Raw genomic sequence first — 16,212 nt, forward strand, 5'->3', positions numbered from 1 at the left:
ACAAATATCTCTGCACACTCCACCTATCTGGGCTATATGACAGAGGGCCAAACTGAAGCCTTTTCTCAGTAAGACAGATGAAAACCCACTTGAGGTTTGCAGATGAACCCTGATTGCAAATCACTTTGCTGATGGAACAAGAATTGTGCTTGTTGTTACTGGCTTAAAGGGGAGGAGGAGAAGAGACCAGAACTAGTAAAGGAAGGGTGAGTGTAATATTCTTGTGAGTGGGGGACCTGCATGATGAACCATACACTGCAGATATTTTTGCAGGTCTGTCTTGAACTTTGATCTGTTCTATTCAGCCATCCATTCATCATTCTAGCTTCGATGTAACCAACCTTTCATCCAAATTCACTACTTTGGATACACGGTGCCACGTCTGCATCAGTAGCAACTTACTAAATACTCAAGTCAAGAAGGGTTAATGGTTATGCAGTTTATTATTTTGTGCTTTGCATTTGTAATTAATTTAGACCACTTTGCAGAGAGATGTTGTCACTTTCATATTAGTCTTTTACTATTGATCAATGTCAAAAAAGCCAATATAAATCCACTGAGATTCAGTGTTGTATACTGGGATGAATACTTTGTATAGGCATTTTTTTTTTTTAATTTAAGAAATGAGTTTGTACTTCAGTTTTTTTGTTTGGATATTCAGCTGGCTTTAACCCTGTGGTTTTGAATTTTTTTTTGAAGGTTAGTCACAATGGAGCTGCTGGAGCAGATCAGACGATACAGACTGCACCTGATCAGCAGCAGCAACAGCCGCCACCTCAACAACCACCAAATGCCTGGCAGGTTATCAAGGGCATTCTGTTCAGGTAGTGGATTTGTTTTTTAACCTTGCACTTCATTATTTATTCTTTTTTTCTAATATATTAGCTTGAATTATTTTCTTCATTAAGTCAGTGGGATTTTTAAGGTGTTACATCTAAGATAAGTGACATCAGGTAATGTTCAGGCCCTTGTCATATTTTTTTGTTTTTGTATACTTGCACTGCTTTGTGAGATGGTTATTATTGTCTTTGTAGTTTTATGTTCTATTGCATCGATTTTAAATAGACATGTTTGTCTCAAAAGTGAATACATGAACTGTGCAGAAAGTTCTAAGACTTTGCATTATTTATGTGTCAAAGGATTCCCGTCTACAGAATCTTGATTTACTTAAATTAACCTTTGTTTTATTTGGTAATGGATGCAGTTTCCGATTTCTTGACATAAGCAAGGCTTTCTTTCTTGAACCAGATTTGTGCATGTTGCAAATAGAGCTCTGGTGCCGTTCATCATATTATTCAGTTTAACACATTCCATTTTGAGCTTTCCTGACTATTCTTTTTTTCTGAGCAATTATTGGCATAAGACAGTGTTTCATGCTGATTTGTAACTTTATCATTTCTATCACACTCTAGATGTAAGTAGCAGATTTGGGTAATTAGTTAAATGCATGTTACTGAGATTAACTTTTTGATATCTAGAAATAGTGTGCTGATATTTATTTATCTTCTTCATGAGCAGAATTTTCATCATCTGGGCCATCAGCAGTTGGTTTCGTCGAGGACCCACAACTCCAGACCAAAGTAGCACTGCGACTGCACCACGAGTCCCTAGCCGAAATCTCTTTCCTAAGGACACACTTATGGTAATTTTTCTCAGTTTCTGGTGTGGTCAGAGAATGTTGCACTCAGACAATGACATATTTTTGCATAAGTACTACATATCTTGCCATAGAAGTTTACTAGTGTTACATTGATAGTACAACAATAAAAATAATCGTAGCGCTGCACTTTTAAAGAGTTATTTATTTTAGTGAAAATCCAGGAGACAGGGCCTTTTAAACTTGGTATTTCACCAAGCTCCAATGTCTATAAATAACAAATGCCAAAATAAAAATACAAATTCCATCAGCATAAGTCCAGAATGTAATTTATATTTTGTATATTTTGCATTTGTAAACAGTTGGATCACTTTTAAGACACTAAAATATTGTCAGTTTCTCTTTTTGTACCATGTACCTGCCTCTCAGCACTTAATGTAAAACATGCTTGGCCTCCTTTTGGCTTTAATCTCAGAAATGTTAAGAATATTTATTAGTATTTGTACATTACATTGTAAACTCCAAATAATACTTTCATTTGATCAATTTTAATCCCATGGCTTATTTCTTGTATTTTGTGATGACATTTATTTTATTATAATCCATTGCATGGTGATTAATTTTTTGTGGTATGTTGGTTTAGGTAAATTTGTTGGAATACTTTTAAATGAAAAGTAGTAAAGGAAGCTTTGTTTGTGTAGGTTTCCACATCTACCAAGTATGGTAGAAAGCTATGATAGAATTTTATAAATTGTATATGAAAGGCAAATTTTGGTAATTGAACATGGGTATTATTTAAATATAGAATCTTAAATAATGGCATTTAGAATGTTCTGGGTCTTGGATAGGGGTGTGTTTCCCAAAAAGCTTCATAATGCAAAGAACTTTTGTTACTTTGTAGTTAAGGTCATTAGTTAATTAACAAGTGTTTCAGGAAAGCCTTTGTAACTAATACTTAATCTTGTTTGTAAATTAACCAGTGGTCCAACCCACTCGTTATTTTTAACACCACTCTTTTTTAAAGTCTTGCCTGCGATTCTATCACAGAGACTCAGAGTTCGCCCTAAGTGAAACATAAAAAACACACTGATGCTCATGGACAATGTAATAATATGTTGCAATATAAATTTAAAATCCATATTACTAACCGAGAATGCTAAACCGGATGATGGACGCAGGCACATCCGGCAATGGGCCGTAGCTGCAAAAAGACGTACTGCGCAGGCGCAAAAAGAGTCCGCGAGGGTCGGCTGAGGAGCCGAGAAAGGCGGATAGAAGAGGGCGAGAGAGGCGGATGAGGGGCCGCGAGAGGCAGACAAGACCACAGAAAAAAGGAGTGAGCACAGGAAAAATTGAGAAATGAGGCGCAAAGAGCACCGAAAAAAGGAAACGGCACATAAAAAAGCATTCAAACGCAAGCAAAGCATGAAACACATTGCACACGAAACTAGACCCAAAAAAAAAAAAAAAAAGAAGAAGCTCGCGCACAACAGCAAGGCACCCCCCCCCCTACAGGCACCGGACGGGACACACACCAAGAGGGGGATTCAACAAGCCCATGGAACACAAAAAAAAGAACACAAAACCACCCCACAGACCCTTCGAGCAAGGGACGGGACACACACAAAGAGGGGGATTCAACAAGACACAGGAACACAAAAAGAAAGAAGACGCTCGCGCGACAACAATCCTCAACCCCCCCCCCCACACACACACACACACACACACACATCCATAAGAAGTGACACCCAAAGCCACATATTCTAAAGTAAACATCAACACCTTCACACTAGACAGCATAGGTGTCAGCATTGGTGGATCTCCTTACAATAAAGCACTATTAACCGTTCAACTGCAGAAAAAGAAACATATTAACAGTGACTGCGATCCTTCTTATTACTTATCCATATTTCGCATGCTGAGAAAGAAACAAGTCATGAATACACGGTCACGGGTACAAAACGAAAAGGAAAGGATAACAGGAACAAACACACGAAAACGAAAGAAACAACAAAATAGACGGCTATGCAGCATAGGTGGATCTCATTACAATAAGGCACTATTAACCGTTCAACCGCAGAAAAGGCTCCATATTAACAGTGAGTGCAATTCTCCTTATTACTTATCCATATTTCTAAAAGAAAAAATGTCTCGATTCCAAAAACGCAAAGCTCAACTAAAGCTTCTAACTAACGATGTACCTAAAAGTAAAAACTTTATGAACTGCATTAGATCCTACAATGGTTCATTTGCTTTTGCATATACCGGAGTAAATATCAGGCCACCAAAAGGCAATGGCCCATACTACTTTCGCATATGTGCACAAATACTGCATCGCATTGGAACAGCGCACCCTGAAACAAATCAACAACGCAAATATGCACAAATCTACATCCTAGATCCACATGACGCAAACTATCAATCAAAGTGCTGCATCGCAACAGGCACGGATTCAAAACGAAACACCTCCCGTCTCAGACATACGTTAATGGCAGCGAAGGCTACAACGGGCTTCTCACACAGCACAGGCAAATCGATTACAGCTCCAAAACAACACGTCCCAAATACTACACATGCAACAACGCGCCTCTCAAACGGCACAAGAAAAACATACACCAGGAAAATTCATTCGGATTAATGAATGTCATTTGCAATCATTGTCATTCAGTTCACTTCCCTGAAGAAACAACTGGAAATACAAGTTATACATTTACACGTTGTTGTCAAAAGGGTCAAATTAGACTGCCTTCTTTACATTCATATACTGAATATCTACAGAGGCTTATAACTGACGATGTACCTGAAAGTGAAATCTTTATCAACTACATTAGATCCTACAAATCGGTATCCACTATGAACATTAACGGTGGCACTGCACGTGACATCCGTCTTGAAAAAATGTTGTTTATTGATGAATGTTCAATGGCATGAAGTCACTTACTCAACACCATTCATAAACTTCTACAAACGTTTATGAATAATAATATTCGATTTGAAGGAAAGGTACTTTTATGAGGAGGAGATTTTAGACAGTGATTAGCTATTCTTCCAGATGCCATGTACTCAGCTATTGTTCAGTGCACCTTAAAATACGCAGACAATTGGCATTGCTTTCAAAAGATACAGTTAGTAAAAAAGATACGATGTCCAGAACCAGATCATAACAATTGCTTATTACAACTGAGAGATGGTACACTCACCAATACAGCTGGACTTCAGGCACATATTGTTACAATTCCTCAAGCCTTTATCTGCGACAACTTAGTTACAGAGACATTTGGAACAGCAATCTCATTAGACCAAATGCCCCTTTTAACACAACGCACTATATTATGTCCAAAAAATATTAATATGGAAAACATTAATACCCAAGTCATTCCATTACTTCCTGGAGAGACACAACTCTTTGTAAGCTCTAACAAACTTGACTCTGATCACAACAATAACCATCTTAAATGACCTTACAAGTTCTGAGCTGGAATTACCTTTTACACTTAAACGGCATGTACAAAGAAATTTTCAAATAAACCTTTACACTGTGCCACACACTTTATTGTTTGCTTTCTATTTGCATCATCTACACCGTCACACTATTCTATATCTCATTCATACATCACGCTCTTTGTCATTCCCAACACCAGGGGTTGGCGAGCGAAGCGAGCAGGGGGCGGAGCCCCCTAGTTATAATATAGGGCATAAACTAGCACAAAAGGATCTCTTTAGCTTTAACACCTGTAGGCAATTTGAGTACATAATGAACTAACCAATTAAACTGTCTGTGTAACCCGTCACATACATTAACCTCCTTAGCTTTAGACCAAAGTGTTAATGGGGCTGCAAAGACTGTACTAAAGATGTTAGTCCTTATTGTCACTTGGGCAACTGTGCAGATGCGTCTTGCGCAAGTGTTAGAAGCGAGAATGACTCGGGCTGTAAACGTGCCGTCACTACTGCCATTCTTTGGAGAAATTATGTCTGAGTGCAGGTTTTCACTTATTATGAAATAACTGCACTTTACCAACAATAAAGACTTTGAGAGTATCCATCCAGCACCCAAACTGAAGAAAATTTGGGAGATATGCCAGGCCATTGTAGCAAAAATTCGAAGCGTTTACATTCTGGTCCAGGATGTAAACATCAAAAAGAACAAGATTTGGCATAAAGTTTTACAAGCTTTGTGAATCTTAAATGGGATATATTTGCAATTCAGTTCTGTACACAGGGAAAGGAACAATGCTTGATCCGAAATACAATCAGTACGCCTTTGCTGTGTCATCAATGCTGATTTCTATAGATGCTTTGCAGGATCAAGGTTACTGTGTAACCATGGACAATTTTTTATACTTTGCCAGACCTATTTGACATCTTGCCGCAAAGAAAGACTAATGCATATGGAACAATAACTCCCAACTGTCGTGGCATGCCTGAAGACTTTGGCAGAGCTAAATGACAGTGAGATGCGCTAGTAGCTTGGCAAAAGGGTGAAATGCTTGTGCTGAAATGAAAAGACAAAGATGTTTGTCGTCTTAGCTCTGTACATAAAGCAGCCATGGTCACTGTACATGTAAAAGCTAACAAGCAGGTTTGCGAAGCCTTGTGCTGTGGTCGACTACAATAGCACGGTGGGTGGCGTACATCGTGCAGATGAAGAATTGACTTTATATCCCGTTATGGGGAGGGAACAAAAGAAATACTACAAAAAGATATTTTGTCATCTAGTGGAACAGTGCATTTGCAAGGCTTTTGTCTTATACAAACAAAAAGCTGGTGAAACTCTTATCTCGTAATCTTTACATGCCAGCTTGTAGAATAAATCATTGCTGCAAAGAACTGTCCATACCACTGCTACAGAGATGCAGTAGATCCAGCACATCTTGGATCAGTCCAGAGCTGCTTATTGGTAGGCATTTTATTGATTATATACTTCCAACAGGGAAAAAAAAAACAGAATCCAAGTCATACCTGTGCAGTGTGCTGTTCAAAAACTGTTAAAACTGGAAAGAAAATCCAAAAAGAAACGCGCAAATATTGTACCAACTGTGTCGTTGGATTGTTTCTTTCACCTTACTTTAAGATTTACCACACGAAAGACTCATTTTGACATTATATACTGTTTTGGCATCAACAGTAGTAGTATTATTACTTTTGTTTTTGTTCATTTCATATTTTTATTCATCGTTAATATTATATGTATTATTATGCTTTTCAGATTCAATAAAAATGTAATTTTTCATGTCAAAAAAATTGCAATGCTTTGTACATTTTTTTTGGAACAAACCAGCAACGACAATTGTGTATTGTGCAGCTAAACAGGAGACACCATTTGAGACAGCAGCTTCCAAAAAGCCACCTTGCTGGTCTAAATACTATTTTGAACCATCTCAGTAACCAACAGATAGATAAATAGATAAATACAGGCTTTTGAAATAATAACCCTTCTTGTTCTAGTGCAGAACGAATTGGAAACAGGAACAAACCATAATTTTGCCCTTGGTCCTTCTGACGATACGTAATGCTCATGGTCTATGCAAGGCTGCTGTGTCCATATCAGTATACACAGTGACCAGATTAGTTTTGCGCTATGCGTGAGCTCAAGTCCTGCTACTAATACTATGTAACTATGAGAAGGTCACTTCACCTGCCTGTGATCCAATTGGAGAAACAAAAGAAATGCAGCCAGTTGTGTGTCAAATATTGTAAATCATCTTCGATAAAGGCATCATCCAGATAAGTGAATAATAATGCCTTGCATGACACTAAAATTAGCGTTCATATCATTACAAGAATACCTGGCATTATAGGTGCAGTGGATAGAAGGATCATCCCTATACACACTCCCAACCTCTTGAATCCCAACCATACCTGTTGATAAGAGTTATTGATGCTAAATGTCTGGGTGTTATGCAACCAGCCATCAGGGACTTCTTGCGGACCTTGTAGCCAAGTGGCCTGAGATTACACATGATGTTTATCTAGTTTAGCTCTTGCATGTGTCTGATGGTAAGGGATGGTGTGTTTGCCAGTGGCTGGTTACGGTGATACAATGAGTGTCCTTTTCGTTAATACCTGCCAACTCTCTACTGTTGAATCCCCAAATTGTGTCTGGGGATAGCAATAACGGCATAGCATGCTCTACACATGTGGATGATGTGGTCCTGGTCTTGGGGGGGCTTCTATGAGCCTTGGAAAACACTTCTTAATTTCACCTGCTGTTCATTGTTTTTTTTTTTTTTTTTTAATTAACCACATCACAATTTGAGTTCTTTTTATACATTTTAAACTAATAGATTAATCTATTAGTTGAAATTTTAATTTTTTTGTTGTGATTGTACGATGGGGAGGAGCCCAACAATGAAATACTTTTAACTCATACATTAAATGCCAAAAAACAAAGGTCTTCGGCAAACACTCAAAAGTTGCTCATTATACCTACATTCTTCGTTATTCAGTAAGATTGATCATCTCTGGGGACACACACACTAACCAAGAGTTGTATTTGCATAATAATCTGATTTTCATCCATCCTGAGCAAGTCTGATTCCACCGAAACCCCAATATGTTTTGTTGCTCATTTACTGCAATTCAATAAACCCTCTTTTTGATGGGTTTTAGATTAAATGGCCCAAATTATATGGCTTACAGGTCAGTTCTTCCATTTAAACTGTCAATATTTATACAACTCCTCATTCTGACTGATGAACTAATTGCTGTGGCCTTGTATAGGTAGTTTCTTTGTAAATTAAATTTGAATTATATTATGTTAATTTTCTTAATATAGTCACAGCCAAAGTTCTGTATAGAACCAAAGTTAAAAAAGTGGGTGAAGAATTAAAATTGAAGGTATCATTGTGTGATTTTGAGGATTACTGCAAGAAGAAACCATGTCAGATATTCACAAAGCAAAGAAAAGTTAAGAAATGTTTATTTAATATGTACCATGAAATGAATGCTCCATATAAGCCACGAAAATGGCAAAAGAATGTACACTGGAAGATGCTGTGTTGAAATGATTTGTTTAGCAGTGTCCTTGTGGTGGTAATACACACAAGGTAGAGATGAAATGTTCAGTGAACATGCTAACATCACAAGAAAATTGACAAGCCATGAATATGGAAAAGGAGCAAAGTGATTCCTCGTCCAAATAAACTATTTTTTTTTCTTGTAGAATGGGTGGGTGGTAATTTATTTTTTTTAATGCAGTATATGTAACTTATGATGAAATTTATCTTTCACACAAATACAGGTAGCAGAGTGCATTGTAGGTTTGGTTTCATACAGATACTATTATATAGACATTTGAATTTAACAGACATTTCACATGCGTTCATTACATCAAAATATACTACACTTTGCTCTTCAAGGATAAAAAACCTGACTCCAGCTTTATTATCTGGCTTTAGTCAGAACATGTGTGATCTCCTAATTTTTGAGCAGTAGGTTGTAGATTTTAAATTATGCATTAAATAAGAAAATATCCATATCTTCCAGACTGAATTTTCACTCCAGTTAATAAAATGCTTGAAGATTGTATTCCGCTACTCAATTACTCCTTGCTTATTTCCTTGATTCACAAATGTATTTATGGCCATGCGGTACTATAAATGTGGCTCTTGAGAGCCTTTTAGTGGTACTGGGGTTTAGAAATGCCTAGCCTTTAAACTACCAAAGGACATAGAGTAACTATTAATGTGGTTAACTGTACAGGTGCTGGTCATAAAATTAGAATATCATGACAAAGTTGATTTCAGTAATTCCATTCAAAAAGTGAAAGTTGTATATTAGATTCATTCATTACACACAGACTGATGTATTTCAAATGTTTTATTTCTTTTAATGTTGATGATTATAACTGACAACTAATGAAAGTCCCAAATTCAGTATCTCGGAAAATTAGAATATCAATTAAGACCAATGCAAAAAAAGGATTTTTAGAAATGTTGGCCAACTGAAAGGTATGAACATGAACAGTATGAGCATGTACAGCACTCAATATTTAGTTGGGGCTCCTTTGGCCTGGATTACTGCAGCAATGCGGCGTGGCATGGAGTCGATCAGTCTGTGGCACTGCTCAGGTGTTATGAGAGCCCATGTTGCTCTGATAGTGGCCTTCAGCTCTTCTGAATTGTTGGGTCTGGCATATTGCATCTTCCTCTTCACAATACCCCATAGATTTTCTATGGGGTTAAGGTCAGGCAAGTTTGCTGGCCAATCAAGAACAGGAATACATTGGTCCTTAAACCAGGTACTGGTAGCTTTGGCACTGTGTGTAGGTACCAGGTCCTGTTGGAAAGTGAAATCTGCATCTCCATAAAGTTCGTCAGCAGCAGGAAGCATGAAGTGCTCTAAAACATCCTGGTAGACGGCTGCGTTGACCTTGGACCTCAGAAAACACAATGGACCAACACCAGCAGATGACATGGCACCCCAAACCATCACTGACTGTGGAAACTTTACACTGGACCTCACGCAACGTGGATTCTGTGCCTCTCCTCTCTTCCTCCAGACTCTGGGACCTTGAATTTCCAAAGGAAATGCAAAATTTACTTTCATCAGAGAACATAACTTTGGACCACTCAGCAGCAGTCCAGTCCTTTTTGTCTTTAGCCCAGGCAAGACGCTTCTGACGCTGTCTCTTGTTCAAGAGTGGCTTGCTACAAGGAATGCGACAGCTGAAACCCATGTCTTGCATACGTCTGTGCGTGGTGGTTCTTGAAGCACTGACTCCAGCTGCAGTCCACTCTTTGTGAATCTCCCCCACATTTTTGAATGGGTTTTGTTTCACAATCCTCTCCAGTGTGCGGTTATCCCTATTGCTTATACACTTTTTTTCTACCACATCTTGTCCTTCCCTTCACCTCTCTATTAATTTGCTTGGACACAGAGCTCTGTGAACAGCCAGCCTCTTTAGCAATGACCTTTTGTGTCTTGCTGTCCTTGTGCAAGATGTCAATGGTCGTCTTTTGGACAACTGTCAAGTCAGCAGTCTTCCCCATGATTGTGTAGCCTACAGAACTCGACTGAGAGACCATTTAAAGGCTTTTGCAGGTGTTTTGAGTTCATTAGCTGATTAGAGTGTGGCACCAGGTGTCTTCAATATTGAACCTTTTCACAATATTCTAATTTTCCGAGATACTGAATTTGGGACTTTCATTAGTTGTCAGTTATAATCATCAACATTAAAAGAAATAAACATTTGAAATACATCAGTCTGTGTGCAATGAATGAATCTAATATACAAGTTTAACTTTTTGAATGGAATTACTGAAATAAATCAACTTTGTCATGATATTCTAATTTTATGACCTGCACCTGTATATGTTTCTTTCCCATATAATTAAGTTATTTGTTTTATTTGCTGTTAAGAATCTTCTGACATAAGAAGTCTTTGAGTGTGTATGCACAATGCTCTAGATTCTAGTGTTCTGTATTATTATGAAATCCTTCCTTAATTCAAAAACTAGGTCTTTTTTTGTGAACAGCAAGGTTATTGTGAACAATTTAACAGTTTAGTGCAAGTCATATACCTAATTAGGCAGACAATGTGGTGTTGTAGGCAAAGTTTTGAACGTTGGACTTTGTGGTTGTGGGACACAGTGACCACAAGCAAGTCACTTCATGTGCCTTGGAAAATACATCTGGTTATTTTTCTTTTGTCTCTCTAAAATGTGAGTCACTTTGGATAATAAGTAATCATGATACTAGAAAGTGGACCACAGACTTTCTTAGTTGTGTCAAAGATTAATTTTTAAGTAGGTTCTACTGTAATTGTGCATCATTCTAACCAATTCTCATAATACTTTTTATTTGATTGTGCCTAGTAATAACGTAATATTAAGAATAAATGAAACAATTCAAAATCTATGGGCCAATATAGAGATGAGGTGTAACTATAGTTTTGAATTTTTTAATTGAATCTTGTGATAAAGTAAGAGGAGGAAGTCAGTTCCAGAGTTTGGGTGCAGCATATGTCAAATTGGTACCAATTGTACTAAGGTTATAGTCTGAGATAGGAAAAAAACTTGCTGTTGATCATAGGTTTTGGGGGGAAATTTTAATTCTAAAGCAGATCTTCAAGATAGATTGGAGGAAGATTATGAAGGACTTTAAATATTAACAGTAAAATTGTAAAGTGTTTCCGATTGGACACAGGAAGCCAGTGAAGCTGAATGAGTACAGATGGTATATTCAGTAAACATGGAACATGTAGTAATCGGTGCTGGAGAGTTCTGGATGAGTTGAAGTTGATGATGAAAAAGCTTATTGAGAGTGCCAGCCAAGTATTACACTATTTAATGTTTGGTGTAACCAAGGCATTGACTAGAATTTCCTTGTTGCATTAAGGCAAGGAAAAGCGTACACATTTTTTGCAAATGGAAAGAAAAAAAAAAGCACTTCAGGAAACAACTTGTAATGTGAATGGCAAAGGAGCGTTATCCAGAGTGATTCCAAGGTTCTTGGCCTGTGTAGAAATGTGTGTAGTGCATGCAGCAATGGAAAAATTAAAGTTGCATGTCTTGGCCAGTGCGAATTTAGAACCAATAAGAAGTAACTCTGTTATACTTCTTAAATTTAATAGAAGTTGTTTGTCATCAGGACTTGCAGTAGGTGTATTGGGGGAGAATGCAAGTAGGTTTTGTGGACATGTATAGGTGCGTATCATCAGCATAATAATGAAAGTGAGTATTGTAATGACAAAAGATAAATAATAGAGGAGTGGTCCCAATACAGAATCCTGTGGTACTCCATAGTAATCTACAGAGCTCTTTGACTGGTTTTGAACAAACTTTGTCCTTTCCGTGAGAAGCAACCCACCAATCCACAGTACGGTGAATTTGAATGCTAGCAAGTTGTTCCTTAATTAACTGAAGTGATATACAGTAGTATCAAACGCTGCACCGAGCTCACGGAAATTGAAGTTGGCAATAACCTGGAGTGTACCATGTAGAGGAGGCCATTGGTGTGCAGTTTTAGTGCTGTTCGGGGTGAAAACTAGATTGAAATAATTCAGAGGTGGTTATCAAGATCAGTCAACTGGCCTATTAAATCAAATTGTATCTGTGTTACATTGAGATAACACTTATTCATTTTGGTGTTACTTTCTCAGATTATTGTTACTGCACTGTGTTAGAAATGTCTGATTGTTGCAAGAACTTGCCAGTTTTGGAAAAGATTTTAAGGCATTCTCAAACATTTTTGAATTCAGAAGAGAAAATAGCTTACAAATGGAACAAGTGTAGGTCAATTATTTCTGCATCTCGGTAGACATATTTCTAGGTTATTTCCCAGAGCAAGAAGCAATTTATAAAGGATGTTTAAAACAGCTCAGACTAAAAAAAAAAAAAAAAAAAGTATCACCATACCCCATGATGGAGCTGAACAGTACATGTTTTGCTTATTGGCATTTAAGAAAGTGTAGGCATTTAAGCAAACATTTAAAAAATATATATTAATAGTAATCATATTTTCAGCAGTAACTTACATCATTTAGATAACTATGAATTTATAGACAAAATATAATAAAGTACTTGATTTCATCATTAAGTGATGTTGAGAAATAAATATGAGCTTTCCAGAATAACGAATTATCCTGAATATTCAGCAAATGTAATAAAAAGAGAGATTAAGAGGTAGTAATTTTGTGTTACATAGCAGTGACAGCAGCCATTTGAAATATTGTTAGTAAGACCTGAAGCAAAATATTGTTGTTTTGTTAGGTAAAATATTCTGCAAAAACAGATGGTGCACTGATCAGGAAAATTGTCATAGCTTCAAAAGTGTGCACTACTGCTTCTTAAATTAACCCTGCGTAAATGCTTGTTTAAGTTTCTGTTCACTATTTTTTTAAATCATGGTACAAATATATATATATATATATATATATATATATATATATATATATATATATATATATATATATATATATATATATATATATATTTATTTAACAAGGACATGACTTTTTGGCCATAATATTTTGCTCCAACAAAGATCTTCCCTATATCCCAATTGATGTATTGAAATGAGCTATTCACAGCCACATTACTATCTCTGCTGGAACTTCTTGATCTTCAAAGCAGGGCATGTTATTTTTCCTTCTGAATAGATTAATCTCTAGCAGATTAGGTTATATACTGCAGTAACCTTAATGTGTTCTGCTGAAAACAGAAATTCCCAGTGAGCATTCCATTTTAAAGCTCTTTTATATGCCTTCTGAGAGACTGATGAAATATTTCTGTTGAATAACATGCACATTGCTCAAGAGAAATGTGGTGACACAGGTAGGAGTTTTTTTTGTGTTTGAGTAGGCAAGTTTTTTGCCTCTAGCTTGTGATCAGATTCGACTACTTAGCTGTAGTGTTGTATTGTTATAGCAAACAAATCCCCTTATTGTTTGTTTTTTGGTTACAAAACACAAGTAAAATAAGGTTTTGTTTTGTCAGATTAGGAGAAGAGTGCCATCTTTGGAAAACAGTTTGATTTCAACTTACATTAAAAGTACAAGGATCTGAATCAGGATCAGTTATTTTTAATGCATATAATTTACACTTTGCCTTTTTTTGCTTATGTTTTTATCTAAAGATTTCAATCTACCTTTATGAAAAACTGTTTTGTTGTAATAAATTATACAGCTGTTTTTGTTTTTTTTTTCTCATGTAATATTCATTATGAATTTTTTTTTTTTTTTTTTAAATCATGCAGGACCTATATATTTACATCTCAGAAGATGAGCTCTTCACAGATTTCAACAACACGGATTTACTGTTTTGGAGTCAGACAGACCTAGTGTATGGAGACTGGACTAGTGGAGAAAATGCAGATGGATGCTATGAACATTACGATGAATTGAGTATTCCAGAGGTTTGCACTAGCCATTTTATTTAGCTGCTATGTTGTTGAAAGTGGATGAATGGATTAAGTGAATGTTCAACATGAATTTTGTATAGAATGTTTGATGCATATTCAGATTTGGTATTTGCTGTAATTTTTTTTATCAAACAGATCTTGAAATTTTGATTTAGTGTACGTTTTAAGGTGATGTATATTTGTATATATATGTGTTATATATAATTTATGTGGGCAAAAGTAGGTTTACAATTGATCGTATGGAAAAAGAAATGCTGGTCATGATTATTACAATAGATTTATTAAGTCCATAGCTGTATTAACTTAATGTCACATTGTCACAGTGCACTTAGGTACAATGTCACAAGTGCTCAAATTACCTTAAAGATGTGTATATTTCACTTACAACTGTAAACCTACTTTTGCCCACCCATATATATAAATCTTAAGCGCCAGTATTCATACAAGGCTTCATTTAAAGCAGCTTGATGCATATTTGTCTTTGCATATCCGAGACAAAAAATAAATTGTCATAATTGAATTGAGGCATAAAAATGATTAGCACATTTAATTTTCTAATTAGTCAATACTAATCAGGATAGGTGAAATTTAATATTGTATAATTTACCCTCCTTTTCTGTTTAACTAGTAGTTTTCTTTCCTGCTGTCTGTTTTCAGTTGAGATATTCTCATTAATTTGTATACTTTTAAGGTCAAGGATTGCCTCTAACCTAGCAGGGTGTGAAAGTTAATATTTCGAACAAATTTGTCGTGTGATGAGCTGAAGACTTTCTGGAGTTGGTTCTTGCCTCCCTTTCCTTTGCTATTCAGATATGATTTTTTTTTTGGTGATGTACCATTTGTTTGAAAATCTACAGCTGCTTTCTTGTGACATATTTGATGAGTCCTGTTTTATTTGTTTCTCTTTGTTGTTTTTACAAGTGCAGTGGTAACTTGTCCTGTTGGTTCAAATTGAGCTGATGTAAAGTGCCATGTACGGTATCTGTTAGTAGTAGAGCAATATATAAAAGGCACTGGCAGTAACTTATTTAGTCTCAAGTACACAGTCTGTTTTAGCAGTAATAGTTTTTGTCATCTACTGAAGTCTCTGTGAGGGTATTATTTGTTGAGTATGCATCTGTGTGGATTAGGCATGAGACAAAATTTTGTTACATTGAAGTTGGTGATACAAAATACTGCCAGTATAAAATGTATTCTAGTATTGTGTGACATTACCACATGACTGAAGAGAAACACAGATGCCAACTAAAATACCTTTAATCAAAAGAAAAACAAAATACAGAACATGTCCTGGGAATATTGTATAGTGAAGCCTGAATCACAGTGTGAATTGTATTGTGGACCCAAGTGTATTTTTTCATCTGAAGTGTCTTTTAATTTTTTGTTTTTTTAATTTAGTGTTTGTGCTAAAACTACTAGATTAAACAAGAAATTATTAATATACTGTGCTTTAAATTGACTATGAATAATTACATTTTAACAATGTGACGTTGAAGAAAGTGTTTCTTTAATTTTCTCAATGACATATGCAGTTTCTCTGTTCTTGACAGAGCGTTCAACACAATGGCTCTCTTTACATACATGTCTACTTCACAAAGAGCGGATTCCACCCAGATCCTAAACGCAAGAATCAGTATAGAAGGCTAGCAACAGTCCACATGTCTCGAAGTATGTCAACAATAATCTGCCATTTTATAGCTGGATATCTTCTAGTAAACCTGATAAAAAGTGAACATATTTTTTCCTTTTTA

The 16,212-nt window shown here is 36.2% G+C and overlaps 1 protein-coding gene across 1 annotated transcript in view; it reads left to right on the plus strand.

Annotated features, from left to right (window-relative positions):
• Positions 1-16,212, plus strand: part of clptm1 (CLPTM1 regulator of GABA type A receptor forward trafficking) — a 67,531-nt gene that overhangs the window by 27,176 nt on the left and 24,143 nt on the right. The window contains exons 2-5 of the mRNA XM_028795885.2: positions 700-824; positions 1,519-1,642; positions 14,297-14,455; positions 16,012-16,129. Of these exons, the coding sequence (XP_028651718.1) occupies positions 700-824; positions 1,519-1,642; positions 14,297-14,455; positions 16,012-16,129 (526 nt within the window). The remainder of the gene's footprint in view (positions 1-699; positions 825-1,518; positions 1,643-14,296; positions 14,456-16,011; positions 16,130-16,212) is intronic.

Source organism: Erpetoichthys calabaricus, chromosome 1 (genome assembly GCF_900747795.2).
Source record: "Erpetoichthys calabaricus chromosome 1, fErpCal1.3, whole genome shotgun sequence".
In the NCBI taxonomy this organism is placed as follows: domain Eukaryota; kingdom Metazoa; phylum Chordata; class Cladistia; order Polypteriformes; family Polypteridae; genus Erpetoichthys; species Erpetoichthys calabaricus.